General features: G+C 37.7%; 1 protein-coding gene across 4 annotated transcripts in view; it reads right to left on the bottom strand.

Moving 5' to 3' along the window:
* Positions 1-25868, bottom strand: part of Smc6 (structural maintenance of chromosomes 6) — a 49680-nt gene extending 23812 nt beyond the window's left edge. The window contains exons 1-13 of one of the 4 annotated variants that reach the window (XM_048353394.1): positions 25712-25868; positions 18469-18611; positions 17081-17198; positions 14681-14786; positions 12531-12667; positions 11923-11984; positions 7598-7678; positions 6335-6436; positions 2951-3070; positions 2763-2861; positions 1821-1967; positions 498-586; positions 155-319 (exon numbers count right to left, since the gene is read on the bottom strand). In XM_048353394.1, the coding sequence (XP_048209351.1) occupies positions 155-319; positions 498-586; positions 1821-1967; positions 2763-2861; positions 2951-3070; positions 6335-6436; positions 7598-7678; positions 11923-11984; positions 12531-12667; positions 14681-14786; positions 17081-17198; positions 18469-18606 (1364 nt within the window). In that variant the 5' untranslated portion in view covers positions 18607-18611; positions 25712-25868. Of the gene's footprint in view, positions 1-154; positions 320-497; positions 587-1820; positions 1968-2762; positions 2862-2950; positions 3071-6334; positions 6437-7597; positions 7679-11922; positions 11985-12530; positions 12668-14680; positions 14787-17080; positions 17199-18468; positions 18612-19949; positions 19967-25711 lie in introns of those variants that run through there. The other 3 variants (XM_048353396.1, XM_048353395.1, XM_048353397.1) reach the window with 3 other exon arrangements.
* Positions 25869-26198: the final 330 nt, after the last annotated feature.

Genomic DNA, 26198 nt, shown 5'->3' with positions numbered 1-26198 from the left:
TCAAGAAGACAGACTCTGTGAAAAGATGTGAAAGTTTTGAAAAGATCCCTTCTTTGTGTAAGAAATGAACCAAACAATAACAAAAAAGTATGTCTTATAAGCAGCAAAATTAAATGATGTTCAAATAATTCGATTTTAAGTATTCTGAACTTACCTAAGTCTGGTATGTTCTTCTTTGTACTTTTCTATGGCTTGCTGGAATTGTTCAATTTCCTGATTGACTGAATTTTCCTGATCCTGTAAGGACTTCACTCTCTCTTTTAACCAACAGATTTTTTTTTGCCTTTCCAACCTCTCAGGTTCCAAAGACTGATCACTACTAACAGTGAATAGTAAAATAGGAAAATGTCAAATAAAAAAAAATACATTCCAACACTGAAAAGTATAAGCCAATTTAATAAAATTTCATTAACACAAGAGATATAATACTACACTGAACTTTTAAATATTTATGATAAAATAAGGTGATTGTGAAAATTGTACAGTTACTCTCTTACCTTTTCTTTAGTTCTTCAATTTTTTTACAGAGCTGCTCATCATCTTTTTTTAATGCTTTATATTCATTTAGTGACCGGTTATACAAAACCTAACAAAAAAGTATGCATTGTAGTAATATGGAAAAAAACCACAAATATCCCATTCAAGCCCATTTGTGGCTAATTGCCAAAAACAGAGGCTGCATTGTGTACTGAAATATGATTTTATAAGAAAGCACAGATGTGAAACCTCTTCATCTGAGACTTCTACATTTTTACTAATTAATATACTTTACTGTTATTATGGATGCAACGTACAGAGGGCTTACAATTACATGAGTCAGGTAATGAGTACACTTCCTTTCATACAGTGTCTTCTGTTCCCCTACTCTCTCCCAGTCCCTCCCTCCCTTCTCCACCCACAAGTTGCATAGTTCACTCTCAACATGTCCAGTGAGTTCCACTGCTGAACTTTTTCACCCCTTTTCCCTCTGGGTCTGTACCTTCCCCCCCAATCCTCTTAAAGATATGCAATTGAATACACCATACATAAGGAAAAGACCAAAGCACCAAAAAGTAAAAATATAAAACCTAGAAAAATTAAAATGAAAAAATAAAGAGAGTTCTTTTGTTCCCATATCTTGGGAGTTTGTTTCAATAGATATATTATTTTATGTTACTATGAAGAGTTACATAGGCATTGTGCTTTTGAGTTTCTTGCTTAAGAATATCCTCTTCTGCGGGATGCTGGTGGCTCATGACTGCAATCCTAGCTACTCAGAGGAGGCTGAGATCTGAGGATCACAGTTCAAAGCCAGCCTGGGCAGAAAAGCCTGTGAGACTCTTATCTCCAATTAACCACCAAAAAAAACCTGAAGTGGAGCTGTCACTCAAGTGGTAAGAGTGCTAGCCTTGAACTGAAGAGCTCAGTGACAGTGCCGAGGCCCAGAGTTCAAGCTCCAAAGCTGACAAATAAATAAATAAATCCTTTTTTTGGTCTTACTGTGTATGAGTAGCTAGAATCCTGTATAACTGATCATATCCAGTGTATGCCATTTGTCCCTCTGAATTTGTTTTATCCCACCTAACAAGATTTGTTCTAGTTCCGTTGCCCTGCAAATGACGTTATTTTACTCTTTCTGTGTAAAATTCCATTGTGTATATGTAGCAAATTTTTTGGATCCACTCATGCTAGCCTTGAGCAAAAGAAGTTCAGGGACAATGCCCAGGCGCTGAGGGCAAGCCTCAGGACTGGCAAAAAAAGAAAAACAGAGAAAGGCCAAGTAACACAGTCTTTCTATTTACTATGGAGTTTGTAATGTTCAGGTTAAGCATCTCTCTCACCTCAGCTTCATTGAAGTTTCTTTTCTTCGCAGTGAGATCAGCTTTCAATGCCATGCATTCTGGGGCTCGTGCATTTGTCTCTTGACTAATCTTTTCTAATTTGTCTTGAATATCTTTATACTTATTTTCGGCATCATTAAGTCTGACCTTTAAAAAATAACATTATTGAAATATATTTTCCTTCTATGAGAAAAAATTTTAAATTCTATAAAATCTATATTTCTATAAAAGTTTAATTACTCAAGACATCAAATAAACAAACATACACAAAATACTAAGATATAATTTAATTTTGAGCCATATGTAGTTAACGAGTTATCCTCTTGAGGTTACAAAGATATAACAGCAAGTTTCTAATAATCTAAATCTGTATAGGAAGATAATATATGACCAGATTTGCATCTTGTTTACTCCAGAAGCACTTAAAAGCAGGTTGGAGGGAAAATTAAGGATTTGAGACATTAATACAATAATATAGAACAAAAAATTTTAAGGGACTGATATGGGATACTGACAACATGAATCATATATTTAACTCCCTGTCTCAGGAAATCTGGCTTCTAGGTCCTAAAACCCAATCCCCTTAAAGTTCCCTTAACACTACTCTAATTGGATATTATCCTAGCACTCCTATATTTCTCAAAGAACTCAAAAGTAAAAGCTTTATATTCTAGTATTTCTTGTCTGAAACCAACTCCCATCACCTACATGCTTACAAGATCAGCAGCCCGAGCCTTAACCAAGCTCAGGTTCTTACGGTCAAACAGTACCATTTCCAAAAACTCAGTTACCACAACAGTCCGCAGAGAAAGCACAGATCTGCTTTAACAGAAAAATTCAACTGTAACTTCAATCGAAATGTCTACTCTAGTAAGTCATAAATAGACTAATGTCACAGCCTCATAATTTAAACCACTGTATCAAAAAAAAATGGAACTTTACCTGTTGTTCTTCCATTTTCCTGTTCAACCTAGCAGCACGATCTTCTCCAATTCTGATATTATCCCTAATAGCATTCAGTTGCTTTTCAATTTCATTGACCTAAGATGAAATGATTTGGCAAATTATTAAGACTAATAGTGATCAACTATATTCTAAATGTTACAAACTAGTAAACAAGTGAAAATTACCACTGCCCAAGCCATTTCATGTTTCAAATACTCTAGGTTAGTCTTCATTGTACTTAGACCAGCAATATTTTGAAAACGTTCTTCTTTCTCCAAACACTGGCGCTTTAGTTCAGTGAGTCGCTTCAAAGAAAAAAAGGATACATTTTTCTTACCAACACAGTTTTTTAAAAAAGTTGTAATCTAATATAATGCCAAAACCAAATGCAATGATTTTGCTAATATCTGCACTACAATATGGCCAACTATTCTTCACAGAAGAGCAAAGGAATTAAAGGCTCAAGATTACACAATTCCATAAACTCATTGTCCCATTTCTCTTTTTTTTTTTTTTGGCCAGTCCTGGGCCTTGGACTCAGGGCCTGAGCACTGTCCCTGGCTTCTTCCTGCTCAAGGCTAGCACTCTGCCACTTGAGCCACAGCGCCGATTCTGGCCGTTTTCTGTATATGCGGTGCTGGGGAATCAAACCTAGGGCCTCGTGTATCCGAGGCAGGCACTCTTGCCACTAGGCTATATCCCCAGCCCCCCACTTCTCTTTTTATTCCCTATCTGAAAGACACAGGCCCATAAAGACAAAGCATAGGTAGCATGCGGTATTTACTCCAAAGATAATGTAATGATCGGAAAGAATTTACAAGCAAAAATCAAACAAGTTATAATTTTTATGTCAAATGTTTTAGTTTATCTTAAAAAAAAAAAAGTATTTCCCTACTGCCTCTCAGAGGTCTGAAACCATGGATTTTCGATTCTATCTCTTTATGCTTCCAACATCACCCATTCCTATGCTTTCGTCTATATTTCCAACCACGAACAAAACTGTTATCCATTTGTGCAACAAGGGGCATCTGGGTTTACTCCATAAATCCTGGCTATGGTGAATAGCACTGCAATGAGCATGGTTGTAGTGGCAGCTTTACTATATCCTGGTTTGTAATTTTAACTACATTCCCACAGTATATTGAGTTCTCTTTTGACCACATCCTCAACCAGGTTGTTATTGTTTTCTTAATAATGACAATTCTAAGGTGAGGTAGCATCTCAATGTTGTTTTGATTTTGATTTATACTTCCTTACAGCCAGAGCTATTGAGGACTTCTTCATATATCTACCAGCCATTTTCACTTCTCCTTCTGAGAAGACTCTCTTTAGCTCATTATCCCACTTACTAAACTAATTAGGTTGTTGGTTCGTTGAGAGTTTTGTAAGTGCTCTGTATATTCTGGATATTATGCAACTAGTAGGCAAAAATCTTCCATTCTGTTTTACTTTGCTTTTTTTTTTTTTGGGCCAGTCCTGGGGCGTGAGGCCTGAGCACTGTCCCTGGCTTCTTTTTGCTCAAGGCTAGCACTCTACCACTTGTGCCACAGCGCCACTTCTGGCTTTTTCTATATATGTGGTGCTGAGGAATCGAACGCAGGGCTTCATGTATATGAGGCAAGCATTCTAACACTAGGCCATATTCCCAGCCAAAAATATTCTATTCTGTAAGCTGTTTCTTAGGTTGCTGTTGGTTATGTTCAACAATCTATGTTGTGCTATGCAGAAACTTTTTAGTTTGATGATATCCCATTTACCACATCTTTCTTTGATTTGCTGTGCTTCTGGATTTTTACTCAGAAAGTTCTTTCCTGTGCCAAGAGAAACATTAGGATGTTTCTCCTACTCTGTCTTGTAACCGTTCCATGGTACAGATCTTACATTGATGTCTGTGTTCGATTGTGAATTGATGCTAGTGCAAGGTAAGGATCAAGTATATACATTTACCTGAATTGAGGAAGGGAAAGGGAACAGTAAAATGGTGAGACAATGGACAAAGGGCTAACCAATGCACCAGCGATACAAGACAGTATGTTGGAAATTAACTGTACAACTTGACAATAAAATTAAATTGAAGAAAAAAAGGACAAAATATGCCAAAAAAGTACACTGTATTAATTATATGGTTTCTAGTAATTCCTTGAATACTGCCATATTACTACAGGTGTAAAAGAGCAATATGTAAAGAATCAAAATAAATATACATATGCTGGTGTTTGACTTTTCACTTAGTGAATTACATAACTACAGACCTAACTTAAAACATACATTTCTCATAAACAGAAGCACAATGGCCAGGGTGATGTAGTAAATTTGACATTCAAAATCTCCTTCTATCCTAAAGCTAAAATGTTGCTAGACTCTACTGATCTTTAAACAAAACAGTAAGATATAGACTTATGTAAAACTGGTGGAGTAGCCGTAAGTAATATAAGCTTTATTATTTTGAAGTCTCTGGTTATCAGGGAGAAAGCTGGATCTTTAGGAAATCTGAAAATGAGTGTATTCAAAAAAGTCTAAGAGATATAAAGACAAACTGTTATAAACCATAGTTGGTGGGAGTGCAATTTGCATGGCTGCAAAGTTGGTGAGTACTGAGGTGACAGCTGCCACTAAGCTATCTTATGTTAACATTTTGCTGATGTAATGAGTCAGCTACTGTATGTCATTATTGCATGTTAGGTTTAAGATCAACCTGCAGCTTGTGCTATTTAATAACCCAACAAAATAGGTAGTACAGTACATGTCTTACTGTACTAAACGGTAAACTAGATTACATTCTTTAACCTTGATACATGAGTAATTATTTTCGAATTAAACTATCCCTAATTTCCAGTATAGTTGGAAAACATTACAAAAAAACTACAAAAAGTTACTAATGAACTAAATTAGAAAGCAAATATTATGTATGTCAGTGCTTTTGTATCTTTTTTTGGGTGGGGGAGAGGTGTGGAGGGCAGACACTCTAACACCTGTAACCCTGACTTTTGTTCGTTATTTTTGAGACATTGCCTAGCTTTCTGCATGGACACAACCCTGGACACAATCCATCTAGGTATGTTAGGCTTACCATGAAGCTCAGTTAACAGGCACAAGGCCACTGCATCCAGCTCTTGGTTTGGAAGTGATAAAGAACACTTTACACTGGTCTCAAGCCACACACCTTTCAATATCAGCTTCACAAATAGCTAATATTATAGTCATGTGCTATTAGCTCATGATCACATTCATAGCACCTGGCTACTTTTAGTTGATCTCCACCTCGCCCCCAAAGATAGTGTCTTCTGCTAACTTTTCCAGGACTGTCTCCAACCACTACTCTTCTATCTTCATCTCTCAAGTTGCTAGGACCACATGTCTATACACCATCATGTCAAGCTTGCTTTTGAAAGAGAACCCTCAATGAGTTTTGCCCAGGATGGCATCAAGCCAATATATTTCTTTCTCTGCCTTAGCTAGGATTACAGGTATGCACTTCATCCAGCCTAGCGAAAGATAATTTTGATCCAATTACCATAAGTACTATAAAAATTTGGTTCATCTAAAAAAGATTAATGCTATTTACAAACCTCTTCTCCTTGACTTATCTGCTCCTTTGTTCTTTCTTTTGTCTCCATAATGTATGAATAATCTTCTTTCATTTGCTCCAGTTGTGTTGCTTTCATGAAGAACTTTATTAATAAAAAGAAAAACACAAAGTAGTTTTAAACTTCCATGGGTCTGTGAAAAATAGACAAATTTGATTCCTGACTAGACCCATATGTAAGGAAAGACTAAAAATGCAAGTATGTACACAAAATCAGCAAACTGTTCAGTGAACTGTTTACTAAACCTATGTTCATATCTACATGTTAATGGGCTACTGTTCTTCATATTTCACAAAAGTAAGCCCTTTGGGTATCAGAGTAAATACAATTTTGAAAGCTCATGTGCACAGAATTTTCCATTCTTTAAGTGAAATAAATAACACTGTTATCCTTGAAAGTAATAGGCTATACAATTTTTAGAAGAGGAAATATTAAAACTTATTCAAAAGGCTATTATCTCCCTTTTCTTCCCTTCCCCAACTCCCTCTCCATTTGTTACTTTGGGGACTTGATCTCAGGTCCTTATTCTTGCTTGGTTTGCTTGCTCATTAACTGCACTCTACTAGTTAAGCCATGCTTCTAGCCAGACATTTTACTAGTTAATTGGAGATGCAGTCTCATGGAAATTTCTACTCAGGCTGGCTTTGAATCAAAATCCTCTGGGTCTCAATCTCCCAAATAGCTAGAAATAGTTGACTTTTAAATTCTTAAACACTTTAAAATTTCTAAATTATTATTTAATAAATTATTACTCTTCAATCATTCCTTTGTATTTCCTTAAAGAATTTTTAAAAATAATCCATTCTTATACTGGGTACTGGTGGCTCATGCCTATAATCCTAACTACGGAGGAGGCCTAGATCTGGGGATCACAGCAGCCAGGAAGAAAAGCATGTGAGACTCATCTCCAATTAATCACTGAGAAACTGGAAGTGCAGTTGTGGTTCAAAGTGGTAGAGTGCAAAAAAGCTTAGGGACAGTGCCAAGATCCTGAATCTAAGCCCTACAAACAATAACAACAATAATAATCTATTCTTTAAGAATTAAAAGACAAAAATAAAAACAAAGACTTGACAAGAAAATTATATACGCACCTTATTTGGTAAGCTTCTAATCTATCAATATTCTTTTTAATACATGACTGTGGAAAAGAGTGACCTCAGCATCTACTATGTAGGCATGAATAATGTTCAGTGTATAACTGTATTGTGGGGAGTTATTTGAATTTGCTGGGGTGTCTCTTACTTTATATTTGTCGCCCTCATTTTTAGACTGTAAAAACTGCTTGCTCATCTCTTGTGTTAAAACAGACACTGGGTTATCCACCTGAAACAAATTTAAAAATAAAAATATCATTTTTTAATGTTTCATCCTAGTATTTTTAAGAAAAACTGAAATACACATAATTGACATAGGTCGGCAAATTTCATCATCCCAAGATTTAAATGAAAGTCACATTCAACATTTTATCATTACAGAGGGGACAACATCAAGAACTCTCAAAAGTGTTGTAGTGGAAGGCTTTTTACTTCCTTCCATAAAGATGACACTAGTATTAGGCCACGGGGATCACAGGACAACTGCATGGAAATAATCCAGAAAAGAAGGCAGCTGTCTTCAGTTCTTATATTCTGTCCCACTAACTTTAGTGAGCTTTTCCAACTACACACAGTACAATTTAGTTACCACTGATGAAAAGTATGGCAACAAGAACTGTTTTTGTTACCAGTGACTTCACATCTCCTATGTATTTATTTTTTCACTAAATAAACCAGCAGAAATAACGAAGTATTTTTTTCTGGAGAAAAAAATCATCTAAAATAAGTCATTGCTTCATTTTATTTGACTACCAAGTTGAAACCTTTAAAGAACAGTTGGAAATGTACTTTTAAAGAGAAAAAAGACTGTCAAAAAATTCACTGTATCTTTAATGACAAAGCAATTTATATGTAAGGGATAACTTGAGAACCTGAGTGACTAAATATAGTTTAAGTTTTAGTGTTAAGATTATAACAGCTTCTAAACCCTGGTGGTGACTCCATGCTAGAGGGCTGCACCTCCACCCGTGAGACTAGTTTCTTGTAGTATGACATTTAAGAATATAGGGAGCCCTTGTTCTCTTCTGTACCTAGGTAGCAACCATGGTAATGGATAGTAAAAGATGATCATAGTCATAGACTATAGAAATAACCATAATAGTAGTAGAAATGCCATGGTAAGTGTTGGGTTGGTTTACTTATGACTGAGTACTGGATTGTTTTAGCCCGCTCAAGCTTGCTTAGTGGTGATGGGAAAACATGGTGGCAATTGTTAAAATAAAGCTGGTACTAGGTCAGCCTGACCACAAAATTCTGCTTCTGTCAACAGCTTGCTTAACCCATTTGTGACCTGCTCTACCCCCTGCATTAACCCCCTGCATCAGTGCTACATGACTACCTGCCATCAGTTCCTGATACCCAGGCTAATTCACAATATCAAAGCCAAAATAGGTAACTGAAAGGGTAGCTAGCCAATCAGGAAAACCCACACTGGAATTCCCTAGTGTGAGCCAATGGTGTAAAAGGGCAGCTGTTGGCATTGCAGTTTGCAGTTACTTTGCTTTAAAAGTAGCCTGTGAGATCAGGGAAGGGTTGCTCCTGGCCCCGGCTGGTCAGTTAAAGATCTCCATGCTTGACATGAAATAAACTTTGTTATACTTTTGCATTTGGTCAGTCTTGTTCTTTGATAACGGACCTTATTATATATGTTAAAAAACTTGTCTCACAGCTAAGAGATTATACAAGATTAGCATAAATGGGGGGTTAACTCTTTAAAAACACTTCATATGTGTAAAATATACATTATGTAACATTACTAAACCACAATCTAAACATTTTTTTTTTTTTTTTTGCCAGTCCTGGGCCTTGGACTCAGGGCCTGAGCACTGTCCCTGGCTTCTTTTTGCTCAAGGCTAGCACTCTGCCGCTTGAGCCACAGCGCCACTTCTGGCCATTTTCTGTATATGTGGTGCTGGGGAATCGAACCCAGGGCCTCATGTATATGAGGCAGGCACTCTTGCCACTAGGCCATATCCCCAGACCCCAATCTAAACATTTTTTAAAGGAAATGCTGTGTTATTCTCTTCTAAGATAATGGAAAGCATTTACGTAAAGAAATCTTCACATAAACTTTAAAGAAATGACATACTAATTACGTCAAGAAATCATTACACAAATTACTTTTACTTTCACAGATTCTGCCACATACCTTTTTACAATACCTCCTTAAACATTAGTTTCGAATTGCATCTGGATACGTCAAAATATCAGCTATCATCAGATATTTTATCACCAATCCTGGATTAATCACTTCATCAATGTTTGTTGTCTTTCTCTAAAACACTCTGATTGTATATGAAATGCAGCTTTTAGTCCCTATACTGTTCTTAGGGTTATGTAAGAATTTTGTAGCTTTACCTTTCAACACCTTGGAATACAGAGCTAACTTAAAGAGAAAAGGCAACACAGGAGAAGTAATCAGACACTTCAAGAAAATTCTAAATATACCTCTCTGTCAGCACAAGCCAACAGAAACATGCTATCCACACATAAAATTTAAAATTCTAGTATTCACATTAAAAATATCAAAAGTGTAAAATTTTACTAGTGTATATTAATCTACTATAGCAAAAACGCTATCTTTAATATGTAATCAATAAAAAGAAAACTGAGCTATACTTCCTTTCAGTAAGTCTTTAAAGTCTAGCACTTTGTATTTCAGCATATTTCAACCTGAGTTAATCACACATTGATTGCTTAGCATGTATGTGTGGATAGAAGCTACTATTGGACTCTGTTAAACCCAGACTTTTTTAAATCGGCGAATCCAAATCCTTACCTATGGTTTAACAATACAATGTAAGAAGAGAACTAAATGATTCACTATGGTAATAAATGCCAAATATTTCAAGAGAGAATAGTTTTCATATTTTCGTGGTTGTAGGAATACAAAGAAATGGGCTTTATTCAACTGTCCACAAAATGAAAGCTTTCTAATGAATAGTTATTTAAACAAGAAAAAAAGCAGTCCATGATAGACGTGGTTTCCAACCTTCATCCTTTCAAGTTCCTTTCAAGTTCTTGCTGCTTCTTCTCACTGAGTAGAGATCCTCACAGGGCAAGCATGGAATATGCAAGTATACTGGATGACCTCTCGAGATTCTCCCAACACCAATGGGTCCTAACTCTTACCTTTTGGGCGTCTGGATTCTTTTTAATGAAATGTTGTGTTCTAGTCTGAAACATATCTGTTCTATTATCTGGTTATGCTCATATTTAAATGATATTGTTTTAAAACATGTATGGTTGAAAATGGAAGGCCAATCTACATGCTCCCCCCAAGTAAAATTAAATACAATTTTACTTTCAATTACACATTTAGATTGGTCAGGGGCTCTATGGCAAGTGGCTACCCTATTATATAGCATTGATTCAGGATAGCTAATTCTACCATCCCATATGTTCTATATGGCATTTTCATAAATCAAACTGGGAAAAAGATGCAATCTACTAATTGTTCTTTTTCTTTGATAAGTAGTTTTAGTATTTTTAATCCTGGGGTAGGTACCACAGACAGAATAGTAGAATGAAACCAAGATGCCAAAGATCCAACCCACATTCTTAATAAAAACTGCACCTACACAGCCTTAGGTACAAATTTACTTTTTTTCTGACTTCCAGTTTCTCCCCTGCCAAACCAAGGATCTGAAGCATATGATCTCTAAAGATAATTCCAGTGTTAATGTTAGAGGACTACACATTCTTCATTTCAATAAATTCAGCCAAAGCATCTTAACAGAAAGGACTCAAACCATGTCTCTTCCAAGTGTGACCAATAACTTCAAAGTACATAAAGAAATGTTTGTTTCTTTTCAGAAGAAATGTTCTTCCTTCAAGAATTACCTGGTATTTTGAATGCAGAAGAAAGTGAAGAAGCATAAATCAACATAAATTTTACAATATCAGTTTAGACTACATGTTCTTTACTGCTATACCAAATTAAGGGTACTAGAGTAAACATTAAATTTCATGCTGAAGTCAGGCATGGTGTGGTTCACACCTGTAATCCCAGCTACTTGGGAGGTATAAATAGGAGACTATTTGTACAAGATCAGCCTGGGCAAAAAAGTTGGTGAGAGTCTACCCCAAAGAACGAGGTGGATGTGGTGTTGCATGCTTATAATCTCACCAGTTACTTGGGAAGTTGAGGTAAGAGAATTACTAAGGCCAGCCCTGAGCAAAAATACAAGAAAATCAACTGAGTAGAGACATGGCTCAAGTGACACACACACACACACACAGAAACAAAGAAAGGAAAATCATGTTAAACTGGTAAATTTTAGAGTATCACTAAAAAAATTATAGTACAACTATTCTTCTGCTTGTTTATTCACTAAATTAAATTTATTCACATAAATGACTAAAATACTCTTATTTATTTGTCACATGCATGCAAAACCACACCAAAACAAAAAATAAGGTGTGTTAATTAACTTAAAAAAACTTAACATAATAAATCAAATTTAGCCTTACCTGGATATTAAAGTGATCAAGAATTGCAACCAGCTCTTCTTTCTTAGTAGAAACTATAGTGCCTAGTTAGAAGAAACACAAAATGACCAGACTCCTTCTAGAGCAATAATACAGGAAAAAAATGTACAATTACTTACAAAATATAACTACTAATTACCTTTCACTGTGTCCATGAGAAAGGTATCACTAAGTATGCATAAATCTGAATGAACTGGGTTGGTATCCTAGTCATAACAGAAGTACACGGAGGAAGAAAAAAATGCCATGTGCAGTAAAGAACTTATTTCTTCTTGCAAATAACCAGTATACCCTGTTTGTCACCAATCTCTTTCCCATAACTCTAAACCTAAACCTCCCTTCTTTTTCTGTCTTTTCGCTATCTCTTTATAGAAATCATAAAAAGGAAAGGAGGCTTGCAGTTGAGAACAAAATATCACAGCTTGTATCAAACCATTTAAATTCTGCTAATCACAGCACTGCACACAGAAAGTTCCTATGAACAATTATATTTGTTACAAAGAAAGTGGTTTCAAGTGTCTGGGAAAAAGTACCCATTAAATGACTATGTGAGGATTTACTAGTACTTCATATGAAATGAAAACACAAACCAGCGCCACTTTTTAGTTTGTAAGATCGGCCTCCATCCACGCTGATGTGCTGCTGTACCACGATGGTATCACCATACACATTTGCCCTGTAGGCATCATCTCCTCTGTTCCGTAATGTTATTGAGATATCTGCTGAGCTAAAACAATAAGGCTGAGTTAAGTCATATAAAGGTAAAGTGCAGTTAGAATAGGTTAAGATTTTCTAAACTCCAAGATAATCTGGTTAATTCATTTGAAAATTAGCTTTTCATTGAAGGCTGATGGCACAGTCTCCTAAAGAAAACTGTTAAAGATATTGTACCTGACAATATTGCCCTTAATAAAATGTAGTCAACGATTCTGCGCAAAAAAAAAAAACACCAAAAACTCGCATTCACACAGAAAACATTAAATCATGGCTGTTACACATCATGTAGGTAAATTATACAATTTCCCATAAGGATTAAAAAATCATCATTGATGGCTCTGAATTACATAATAAAGCTTCATGGTAACAGTAAACTTTAACATGCAGTAATGATTTTTCTAAGATTAGAATTAAAGAAATTTTCATTTTTCAATTGAGAGTTAAGAACATAAAAGTATCTGATATCAAGAAATACAAACTAGGGGGCTGGGGATATGGCCTAGTGGCAAGAGCGCTTGCCTTGATTCCCCAGCACCACATATACAGAAAATGGCCAGAAGTGGCGCTGTGACTGAAGTGGCAGAGTGCTAGCCTTGAGCAAAGAGAAGCCAGGGACAGGGCTCAGGCCCTGAGTCCAAGGCCCAGGACTGGCAAAAAAAAAAAAAAAAACTGGGAAAGAGCAGGGAGATGGTTATGTGGGCTCAGAAGTTATTTTCTACGTATCTTTTCCTTTCTTAGAAGGAATTGAAAATCTTCTGAGCATATGTATGAAGTTGGCAATCTTGACTCACATCTTATTCAGGCTGGATATCTGAATAGTTAGATAGGAAGAAATTAAGTAGATATAACAGTTACAGAAAAGGAAAGTCTACTACATAACCTACTGTATATTGGTATTAATAGTCAACAGTCAGTAGGCATTGAACATACTAGGAACAAATGCATTATCATTCACTGGGAAAGAATATAACAGACCTTAGGGCCTTGTCATGAGAGACAAGGATTCTTTCAGTGGTATATGGTATAACATCAAGGAGAATGAAGAGGGACTGAGGCTGCAGCTCAGAGTAAGAGCCTGAGAAAGCAAGAGAGTAGACAGAGAGAGAGAGAGACAGAGAGAGAGAGAGAGAGAGAGAGCGAGAGAGAGCACGCACATGTGAGAGAAAATGAATTTGTGTATACGTGTTCTGGAAGAAAGGTAAGAGAAAAGAAGAACAAGGAAAAAGAGAGAGCCAGAAGGAGAGGAAAAAAATCAGCCTGGAGAGAGAACTGTTAGTGGGCAAAGGTGGTAAAGTCTACAATGCAGAAAAGTAATACAACTATATGAAAGTGATTTACAAAAAAAAGAAATATAAACGTGAACCAGAAGAGAGTAAAAGCTGTTCAGCCACGTCTTCAATTGGTGGATAAAAAATGATTTGTAATTTTTAAAATACCACATACCTCTGAAAGAATCTGAGTCTCTCATGCAACTAAAGGTTCTCAATTCTGTTACACTTTTTCACAGTGTATGAGTCCTCATTTTATCTAATGTGCTCAGTGCCTAGAATTTTATAAATTTTGACTATTAACACCAATATATAATAGTGTGATCCTAAAACCATACTCATGAAGAATATAAAATCAAAGTCAGAAAAATAGGATATTATTTTGAAATTCTTAGCAAACTATGGAAAGCAATTTTGTTGAAAAACACCTTGGCTGATCAGTAAAGCTTGCTTTTACCACATCAATGTGGTCCAGTGATGCTGCATTTGGGTCAAGAGCCTGAAAGGCACAATGTTTATGAATACATAGTATCCCAAAAAGTAACAAGAGCAGAGTACAGGAGGGTAGCACAAGGCAGTTTTTCACCAAAACAGTGAGTCTTGTTGGCAGGAAGCACAAGAAAAAGGAATTAAAAGCCATGAAACCCTGTTCCTATTCTAGAAGGCACTCCATTTGCTGTATGTCTACATAAACTGAGAATCTAAGGCAGCTGTTTATTGCTTAAGAAATTAAAGTACACGCAGAATGTACTTACTTTTGTCCATCTTTCACGAAACCTTTTAAAGAGGATCCTCTATTGGTAGCAATTGCTTTTCCACCAAGACCAACTATGAGAGCTGTAAGAACTGCACTCTTCCCACCTAAAGAAACAGGTGTTAAAAAATTTATACCCTACGTGGTTACTGTATATGATTTTGGCACACGGGATATTGTATATATGCCTACCTGATCTGGGGAAGAAAAACGAGGGTTTACAATATCACAAGAAATGTACTCACTGTCTTATTATGTAACTGTACCCCTTTTGCAGAACACCTTGTCAATAAAATTTAATTAATAAAAAAAACCACTACAGTAACATTTACATGAACTTTACAAAGCTGACATCTATAATTTGGTGCAAAAAAGACTTGTGAATGAATTAGTCCTATCCTAAAATAAACTGTTATCAATTCATATTATTTTCTTCCAGGCTGTATATATCATAGAATACTTAGATATAATTTTCTTAATTGAAACTTTGAAGACCTAAACTTTTGCTACTCGTAAGAGTGAACCTCTCACATACCACTTTGGCTCACCAGACTAATAAATTAACTTATTTCTCCATTTACATTTATGTACTTAGTTTATATCACTTTTCATTGCATTCTAACTTAATTATATTTATTATTTAATTATATAACCTAATTTATCCACTTATTTTTTTGTCAGTCATGGGGCTTGAACTTAAGAGCCTGAGTGTTGTTTTTGAGCTCTTTTGGGCAAAGCTAGCATTCTACCACCCTGAGGCACAGCTCCACTCCCGGCTTTCTGGTGGTTAATTGGAGCTAAGAGCCTCATGGACTCTCCTGCCTGGGCTGGTTTTGAACTGCAATCCTCAGATCTCAACATTCTGAGTAGCTATGATTATAGGTGCGAGCCACCAGTGCCTGGCTAACTGAATTACATATCACAAATTCTCAAACATTACAAAATATTTTACAACCTCTAAATGCAAAGATCCATACGGACAGGAACACTGTCTTTCATTCAGTGAAGCATCCTCAGTATCAGTGCATACTGTACATCCACATACTTATTGAATGACTTGCATAGAAAAAAATGACAATGTCACATAGATGTTATAGAGTATTTTGGCAACTGTATACTGATGTTGTCTAGGTCTTTAAAAATTATAAAGCTTTTTACCGTAACAGAGGAAAAAATACTCATTGAAAACAATTTGTACTTGTCTAGGACAGTCCTGGCAGAGGAGCACAATAGCTCAATAGCAATGTATATATGACCACATTAAGTGAAGTGAATTATAAGATTTGGAAATAAGTAGTTTATTTTTCATGTTCTTATTTCCAATGTACCCTTATGCAATTTTGCCTTTTTTTTCCCCCTTCACCATGCTTTTACCCCTGTTGTCACTGTAACTGACTTTGGTACACTGGGGAGTATAGGTGCATTTATTGGAACTAGCGAAGGGGAATACCAAAATGGACAGATGAAGGGTAAAAGGCGAACCAATACAACAGCAATACTTACAATATGCTGTAAACTAACTGTACATCTCAGGAGAAGGTGGGAGAAAAACAAAGGAGGAGGTAAAAAGTTTGATAAGAAATGTACTCACTGCCTTATGTATGTAACTGTAACCCCTCTGTACATTACTTGGACAACTGAAAAAATTATTTAAAAAGCTTCCTCCCTACAATTTCAAAATTGCATAACAATCACCTACAACTTGGTAACCATTTTCTGAACTCCCTGATCAACAAATTAAAAAATAAGACCCTTTAGAAAAAACAAAAGTAGAACAAGATTGGAGGGTAGCAAATGGTTGAGCCACCTGCTTGGAAGCATGAGGCTCTCCCCTCAGTTCAAGCCCCAGTACCATTTGGGGGTCACTTGTCCCCCCCCCCCCCAGCCTATGATTCTTGCCAGACCTCCTTCCCTAGAATACTGATCCTGTTCTCTGTCCATACTTTCCTCCTCCAACTTTTTCCTTCTTCAGTGAAGGATAGAGAAGGGCAATCAAAGAACAAGAACAGGACCGTGAAGCTATACATGTCTTTCCCTGTTTTCACCCCTTTCCCTCCATGTTTTCCCCCTTCTAATTCATCCTCCACTGTGGCCAGTTTGTCTCAAAAATATTAACCATGTTACCACTTTCCTCAAGAATTTTATGGAGCTTTCCACTCACAATTATAAATAAAATGCAAAAAAAGTTGTTATGTAATTCAAGATTGTCTATAATATTGCTTATGACAACTTAGCAGAGTCAGTTTCTACCCTTCCCCTCCAAGACCATGTGACAAAACCATGCAAATATAAACTGACAACAAATACTAAGAATATTCATAACCACAAGTTAAAGACCCAAATATGAACCTATTTCAAAAACCTCATACATTGTAAATAAAAAGAGAGGCAAAGCACTTACTTCCATTGTTGCCAACAACAAAATTGACATTAGAACCAAATTTAAAGGGTCCAAGCATGGAATGGCACATGAAGTTTCTCAGCTGAATGCTCTCTATTATTCCAACTTCTGCTGCAGTCTATTAAATAAAATAAGTGGAGAAAAAAATCCCCATAAATCTGACCAATTCCCTCGTTATCATCGTAAGAGCAATTGTGACAACCAATTAGTATTACCAACACAAAAAGTTACAGGTGAATAATGTTAACTTTAATGATTAATATGAAATTTTGAGTCATCACTAATTCTATAATTATAGTATAACAAAACTGACATTTTGTGCAGATCATTTGCACTTCACATTGAAGAATATTTAGCAGCATCTCCAGTTCTGTCTCTACTCACTAGATGCCCATAGCACATATCAGCCCACCAATTGTGACGACCAAAAACAAATCCAGATCCTGCTAAATGTCCTGGGGAAGGAAATCCCAGATAGGTTCATATCTAGTTTTGACCATGAATAACTGAAGTAAAACCAGCTACTGCAGATGAATTACCTGACACTTTTTGTTATCTTTTTTAATGGCTTAGACACTCCATCTTTGTACTAGACACATTCTCATTTAAAAAAAATCATCTATATCTACACATGTAAGTATCAGAAATGAATCACTATTTTTTCAAACAAATCTTTTAACTTTGAGATAAGTGTAGTTTCACAGGCACTTGTTATGAAATAACAATGGTAATTGTGTCAACTTTTCCCAGAGAATATCTTACAAAATGAAAGCACAATATTACAGCCAAGGTCCTGACAAAACATTTCTATTATTACAAGCATCCACTAAGCAGCCCCTTCAGGGTTACGCTCAAAACACACTCACTCAATAACCACCCCAACACCTTACCTACTAGTTTGTTCTCTATAACGTCATTTCATGAAGGATATTTAAAATGTAATAGGGAAGATTACAATCTTTGTTCAGCCTAATTCTTGTTGTCAGTGTTTCTTGAGATGGGTGTACAGTTATATTTATTTACTGAATAACACATAGTAATTTCCAGTTTTTAACTGTTACAAATAAAGCTCCTAGAAATATGCAGGATTTTTCATAAAGATAACTATTTCTCTGCAACAAATGCTGGGTTATATAGTAGCTGCACGTTACATTCCTCACAGAAAGTTTTAGAGTTACATGTAAAGAATCTTTAATTTCTATTTCCTTCTGCTTTTGATACCTGTGATGTTTGGTCATAAAACTTCCAAATCAGTCAGAAGTTATTTTACCCCAGCACTTAAAATGTATATACTTTTTTCCTGATTACATTAGCCATTGAAAAAACAGATAAAATAGATACAAAAAATAAACTAACTGAAAACTAGAACTTTGAAATTTTGCACTTACCAAAGTAGAAGTACCATTAGTAAAAGAAACTGTACATTCATCTTCATCACCATCTTTATCTAAATCCTCCAATTCTTCTTGTCTTGGTCTTTTTGCATTTTCAGGAGACACGAAATTTTCTTCCTTTCTTTTGGCCATCAGGTCTTAACAAATTTCACAGAAACAATGAAGTAAATAAAATATAATAACTACATGATTATATAATAAACAATCTCAACAAGATAGATCACACAGAGTTTATTAAATTTTAAGTACTACGTCTACTAATTCTAATTTTAGAAATTAAAGTCCTCTGCCACACATGGGGGAAGAAGGTGGCATGAAATTTAAAAATGCTGGAAAGTAAAAAGATTTTCCAAGAGCCTCCATAAAAGAACACAGCTCTACTGACTCTTAGCACTTCAAGACATTAGTTGGACTTGTAATTTCCACATGGGTAGTATAATAAAATTTGTGATGTCTTCAAAGTGTCACGTAGGGCCGGGAATATGGCCTAGTGGTAGAGTCCAGTCCTTGCCTCGCATACATGAAACCCTGGGTTCGATTCCTCAGTACCATGTTATAGAAAAAGCCAGAAGTGGCACTGTGGATCGAGAGTGCTGGCCTTGAGCAAAAAGAAGCCAGGTGTTATGGGGTTCGAGGGAGGGGTTTCCCCATTCCTCCAAGAGTCACTACTCAGAGACAGTCTCAAGTCAAAAGATCGATTTATTGGGGAAGTTCCAGATGGACCGGTCCCAGGTTTCAGAAAAACATATAACACAAAACAGGACAGAGACACAGAGACTTCTGGAATCTTCCAGAAGTAACTCCTGCAGCCCACACATGCCCTTAATACTATCAGGAAACAGGCCAGAGAGCAAGGTAAAAACAAAAACAATACCAACAAACCAATTCAGCTCCGAAGGAGAGCTGACTTGGGACACCAAGGGGAGGAGAGATGAGCCAGAAGACAGGGCACAGGATGCCATGTTGGAGACATGTGGCATGGTGTAAAGGCCTGACCCTAAATAGGATCAGGAGCGGCTGGGTAACAGGAAACTCCCAGTCCCAAGCACTTGACAGGTTCAGTAACCTATAGGCCACATGCCCACCCCTGTCTCCAAATTCAGGAACACCCATTACCTGGGGATGGGACTTCCCTTCCTGTAGGGATCCAGGCACACACATCAAGACAAGATGCTAGATAGTATAACTTGCCATGTGGCCAATGATGGTGCTGGCCAGATATGACCTCCATATTAAACCAGCGACAGTGCTCAGGTCCTGGGTTCAAGCCCCAGGAGGGGCAAAAAAAAGTGTCAGGTAGACGACAGATAGGTGTCAGTGGCTCACACCTCAATGCTAGCAACTAAGGAGGCTGAGACCTGAGGACTGTGGTTCAAAACCAGACTGGGCAGGAAAAGTTGGTGAGACTCATCTCCAATCAACCACCAGAAAACTGGAAGTAGTAGCATTGTGGCTCAAAATGGTGGAGTGCTAGCCTTGAGCAAAAAAATTCAGGGACAGAGCCTAGGTCCTGAGTTCAAGCTCCACAACTGACACCCCCCCCCCCCAAAAAAAAAGGTGTCATGTAATTTTCCTCTGCAGTAGCCAATTTTACTTCAGTTATTCATAGCCAAAACTGTATTGCTATGAAACTACCTGAATGTTTTAATTCCTACATTCACAAAAGGTAAAAGATTTTATTTGTGGAAAGTAGCTTCTAGTTGCTTGAACTGATTTAGTAGAAATGACACAGTGCCTCCTAAGACTATTCCAGAATATTAATCCTATGTTTATAGGTTATCTATAGAAAATCAAGTAAAGATTTCTGATTTTCTAAATTATTTCCTCAAAGAAGCCTACATTTATTGGCATAAATCAGTTATACAGAAAGAGATTTCCTTGTTCTATCTTCACAAGTTTACACTACATTCCAATGACTCTCACCCCCTCCATCATACTGGCTTCCTTAAAGCAAGGCATCCCCAACAAGTTTCCTGGTTCCATTTTCATACTTACTAGTAGTCTCTTTGGATAGATCCGATCTTCTTTATTCTCCTCTAAGCACAACCACCCACTGGTCGCACCTACCCAGAATGTGTTTCTCTTCTTTCCATCTATGTTCCCCTCATATATTCTTGATAGGTACTAACTACTCATACTCTTTCTTTTTCCACTCTCCCTTTTCTCTCCTTTTCCTAAGCAGTCCAACGAACATTTTGAAGCAGTGCTGCATTCATTATGTTAGTTGCTTCTCTGTTCTCTAGATAATCTGCCTTGTCTAGTTTCTAATAAACCATAAAATGTACTTAAAAACAGCAAGGGCACTAAAGAGCTTTTGTTTATACGTACACTAGAAATTAAACCTGGGAAACAAACACATACAAGTAGACATTCCATCCGTCAATGGCATCCATCCATCACGTCATGCAGCCTCTACAAACTCCATTATATACGCATATGAAAAGTCTCAAGGATCATTGTACCACACTTTGAAAAATGCAAAAGATAAATAAATCCTTGAAATCGTACCATAAACTATAAAGCATACATACCTAGCCAGAAATAAAGTTAGAACAGTGCGGAAGCTGTTTATAGACTACCAAGTCTGATCCAAGGGCCAGCAAGCAGCACCTCTATATTCTGGGAACTTCTAGTAACTAAAATATCAGGCCACATCCTAGAGCAAGTAAATCAGAATATATACAAGACTTCCAGAGATTTGTAACAACACTTTTACGAAACTTGAGAACTGACGGGTCATAGTAATGAACTGGGGCTTCACCCTATGCTGAAGTCAACAAATACATAAATGGAATGCCATTTAAAGGATATACTAACAATTATCCAAAGGGCATTTAACCCAATACCTTTCCCAAGAATAAGTCCATGTAGTCACAACTATATAACACTAGTATCTTTTTCAGTAAATAATTCCATATTGATTTCGAATCTCTTATATAGTAACTTCAAAATCAAACATTTTAAAATTATTTAACAAAAAGAATCAATGGATAGTAACGTATTCAGCTTGCTGCTATTTTAAATTACCCAAATACTCCCAGATCATTATTCTCCCAGCAACGTTTTCTTCTGTTTCAGCCATTCTTTATTTCCTTACCAATTACTTAGCAGTAAGTTATCACAGAAGAGCAAAGAAACTATTATTTCCTGATTTGTACAACACTGATTGTCCTTTTAGGCATTGTTTTAATTAACACATAACCTGACAGCAGGTATTCATTCACCATTGTAACCGATTTGACCATCAGAATAGAAAACAATTTTTTCAAGTAAAATTAGTGGGAAGGGAGATGCAATAGGCTAAGTGTAATACAGATCTTACAATAAAAGTGAGATTCTATACTGCACAGAATACAATACACTCAAATATTACGGATTGTTTTTTATTTGCTAGGTAGAGCCTAAGGATTCGTGGTTTGCTACCAGGTTGCCAAGGTAACTTTCATCCAATAAATACTCAAGAATCCACCTTTTAAAATAACAACAACACTACACAGTGGCACAGGTCTGTAATCTTAGCACTTGGAAAGGGTGAGGGTAAGTTTCTTAAGATAGGAGATGGTGAGCTGGACATCAATCTGCGCTATAAAGGGAGACTCTGTCCCAAAACAAAACAGTAATAATAGCAGTAACAAAAAATAGGTTTCACTTTGTAATTTAATGGTGATATTTTCAAAAACAGATATAAATGTATTAAGAACTAGATATTGTTAAAATAGGAAAGCTGTTATCAATCAGGTAGAGAGACACATAAACAAATGTAATAAGTGTTTTACTCTGGAATAAACAAACAAGAACGCTCCTCTGGAGGGAGGAGGTAACAATTTTGACAAGAAATGTACTCACTACATAACATATGTAATTGTAACCCCTCTGTATATCACCTTAACTATAAAATTAAATTTAAAAAGAAAGCTGCTCTGGGATTTTCAATGTATTGACAGAGCTCTATACAGTTAATGATATTATTTACAATAAAAAATAAATTAAGGAGCATTTCAGTTGTTACACTTAGCAAACTCATAATCTGGAAATCACCAATAAAAAAATAAATTCAAAAGAATAATCAGGCCAGGTGATAATGGCTCATGCCTATAATCCTACCTATTCAGGAGGCTGAGATTTGAGGACCAAGGTTCAAAGTCAGTCAAAGCAAGTATACTATAAAGTACCAGTCTGAAGCGAAAAAGTCAAGGAAGAATGAGAGTCCCAAGTGCTAGATCCTGAGCTAAGGACCCAGTACAGGTGTTTATACACACACACACACACACACACACACACGAGTAATTAAGGGATTACAGGACTACAGTTTATTTATTTATTTTTTTTGGCCAGTGCTGGGCTTGGACTCAGGGCCTGAGCACTGTCCATGGCTTCTTGAGCCACAGCGCCCCTTCTGGCCATTTTCTATATATGTGGTGCTGGGGAATTGAACCCAGGGCCTCATGTATATGAGGCAAGCACTCTTGCCACTAGGCCATATCCCCAGCCCAAGACTACAGTTTATAGATACACAGGAAATTAAGAGATCATATTAATTAAAAATCCAGAGCTAAGGGATTATTGCACCTTGTAGATACAGAGGATATTTCAGAGATACAATATGAACTTATTGCTGCACTAAGAAGTTGTGGTAGAGTCCCAGTTCCACTCTTACCACAAAAGACATTAATTCTACATTAAACAATCTGTTAATGTACTGAATTAAGTACATTATTGTGTATTTTGAAATCAAAGGAAATAACAAAGAGGAAAATATTAACGTCACATATCAAATTATTAAGACTAGCAAAAATGGGAGGAAGTATGAAGCTTGTCTGTTAATCAGACTTAGATTCCAACATGTGTTGAACACAGTCTTAGTGGTGAGCAGCAGAGTGTCAGTGAAGACTAATTTCCACACCAGAATGGTCAAAGACTGTGACAATAACAAGGATAAACAACAGAGAAGAAACCAAAAGATCTTTAAAGTTGGGTAAAACTCCAGACGAATAGAACCAACACATGAATAACTACCCAAAGAGCTTTTTAAATTATTTCCTGTGATGTTCAACATCCTGTTAAGTAATGCCCCTTTTTTGCAAGGGAAATTAAGGTTTGAAATAGAGACTTGAACTTATATTTATAAGTAAGTATAATTTAGGGGAGCCTAGCAATGTTAAATGGGAAGAGAAGTCAAACTTCTTGAGTGTCCAAGTTCCTATTTGGTAAAACACTGAGTTTTAATTATTCAGTCAGTAAAAAATGGCTATTAATCTGTTCTTTGCCTTGGATGTTGTTCATGAGAACTACAAAAAAAATTTCATGTGTCCTTTTAAATGTTCCTATTAAAGCCAATCAAAACATTGGGCTTGTTTCATAATTTCATTTTGTATTTCACCTTCTCACTTAATTCTATTTGCCCTTATATACAGAGCTGATATGCCAAAGAATGGGGATAAATAAGTTTTGTCTGAAGACAGTTGTACACCTGGGATACTGAGATACACCATTGGGGTAGGGACAGTAAGGTATCTTGTGAATAGAAGTAGCCTAGAAAGAAGAAGAAAGGCTACAGATCATTACAACTTGATAACTAAGGAGAGAATGTTAGAAAAGGGGTAACTCATTTTACTAGTGAATAAATAATACTATGCTTAAGTGATGCTTGACCTGAAATTCAGCTAGACTTAAGTTTGTGTATATAAACTATGGTACTTTATTATTTCTCAAACATAACGTATATAGTTATGGTAAAATTGTTATTTATAAATTCCCAAATAATAAATTAAGTACTTTCAGATGGGGGCAGGTTCAGTGGAGATTGAACCCAAGGTTTTTCATGCTAAGCAAGTACTCTATCATTGAGTGCTCCCAGCAAGATAGCAAAGTGTATCTCGGATTAATTTTCCTAACAAAATAGACAAGGTTTAGACATGTTTTAAATAAAATTCTGCAGACTGGGCACTCAATAAACTTTTAAATTTCCTTTGTACTTTTTCTTTTTGGCCAGGTTTCACTAACTACAGATAGATACTACATGTAATTACACAACACAGCCTTCTCTTCATATATTTAAGAATCCAGGAACTTAGGAATTGACATGTAAAGAGATGGTACTGGCGCAAAGGTCAGACACCTGCTTCTGTCTGTTTTTAAGCAACATAAAAGGGGAGGGGGTTCTTAATGTTTTTGTATTTACAATCCCTTTAGGCCAAGAAACTTGGAACATGCATTCCACATCCAAAAACATTTTTTTCCAAGGGACTGAGATAAAAAAATAAATCTAAGCAGAAATGTGTTGTTTCATTTTCTCCACCCTCCTTGAAACGACCTGCAGAGGACTGTACACAAAGTCTGGGACTCTAGACTTTTCCTCCTTTGAATAAATGAACAGCTTTTATCTTTCAAACACTGGCTTAATCTTTTACTCTAACAGTACAGAGTTTAAAAAAAAAAAAAAGCTCCCAGTTACTTGTTTAAACCTCAAAGGGTGGCTCTTTCCAAGAATGAGCACAGGATTCCTTTAAACCCCATGGCTCCCTCCCGCAGTCCTTGCCCTACCCTCGGGTCCTGCTTTCCTCAAGTCCCCAAAAGAGTTTCCGCCTCGGTTCGTTTGTGTACAATTAAGGGCGAAAGATGCTAGATAAGATGGGATGGATGGATGGATATAGATGGATAGATAGATAGACAGATTGATAGATGGATAGATAGATGGATGGATGGATGGATGGATAGTTTCCGCCTCCGTTTGTGTACAATTAAGGGGGGAAGATGCTAGATAAGATAGGATGGATTCTGGGATGGATGGATACATTAGGTGATATAGACGGACAGACAGAAGGCAGAGAAGAAACAAAAACCCCTTTAAAGACCAATCCGTCCGAGCATGCAGTTGCGTTCCACGGTCAATCCAGGCTCGAGTATCCGTGGCACATCCTCCGAGTACGCCCAAGCCGGTGCGCGGGGGACCTTCCGCACCACCCCGGCTCCCAGGCGGGCCTCACCCCCCCCCCCGCCCCGCCGCGCCCCCCGCGGGCTCCCCGCCCTCCCCCGGGCCGCCTCGGGACACGCCAAGGCGGGTCCGGCGCCGACCGCCAAGTTTCTCAGGCGTGAAGGTCCCGCCGGCCCCGAGCCCCGTGGGGCGGCCCGGATCCCCCCGTGACCTGCCGGGGAGGTGTGGGGTGTGTGGGGGGGGCAGCCGCGGGCGCCCCGAGGGCCGGACCCGGAGGGAAGGACCGCGGAGCCCGCTTCGTACCTCCGCCAAGTCGCGGTCTCCCACGGGCACCCCGCCGGCGGGGCTGAAGGCGAGGCGAGAGGCGGCGAGCGCCACCGGAGACCGGTATCCCGGCTTCGGCCGACCGCCGCTGGCTCGAGCCGAGAACCGAGCAACGGACGGCCCGAGGGGAAGGCGGGAGCCCGGACGGCCCGCCGCCCGCCGCGGACGCTGCGCGCCTGCGCCCCGCCCGGTCCGCTCGCGGACTCAGCCCGCGCGTGCGCGCTCCGGGGATTTCGCGCCACTCCAACCCGAGGGGAGGAGCCGGAAGTGCCCCTCCCCCGAGCACGCGCGGCCCCGCGGCGGACGGGAGCGGCGGGAAGCGGGCGATTTGCCTAAGTGAAAGTGAAGCTCGCGTAACGGACCGGGCTTCAGGTCCACGCATGCGTACTTCGGCCTGCTAGGCGTCGGGTCGCTCCTGCCAAGGGGGTGGCCCGGGAATGGGGGCGGGAAGAAGGAAGTCGCTTCC

This window comes from Perognathus longimembris, chromosome 8 (assembly GCF_023159225.1).
Source record: "Perognathus longimembris pacificus isolate PPM17 chromosome 8, ASM2315922v1, whole genome shotgun sequence".
Classification (NCBI taxonomy): Eukaryota; Metazoa; Chordata; class Mammalia; order Rodentia; family Heteromyidae; genus Perognathus; species Perognathus longimembris.
The sequence above is the reverse complement of the archived record's forward strand: the minus strand, read 5'-3'. Positions and strand labels throughout refer to the sequence as shown.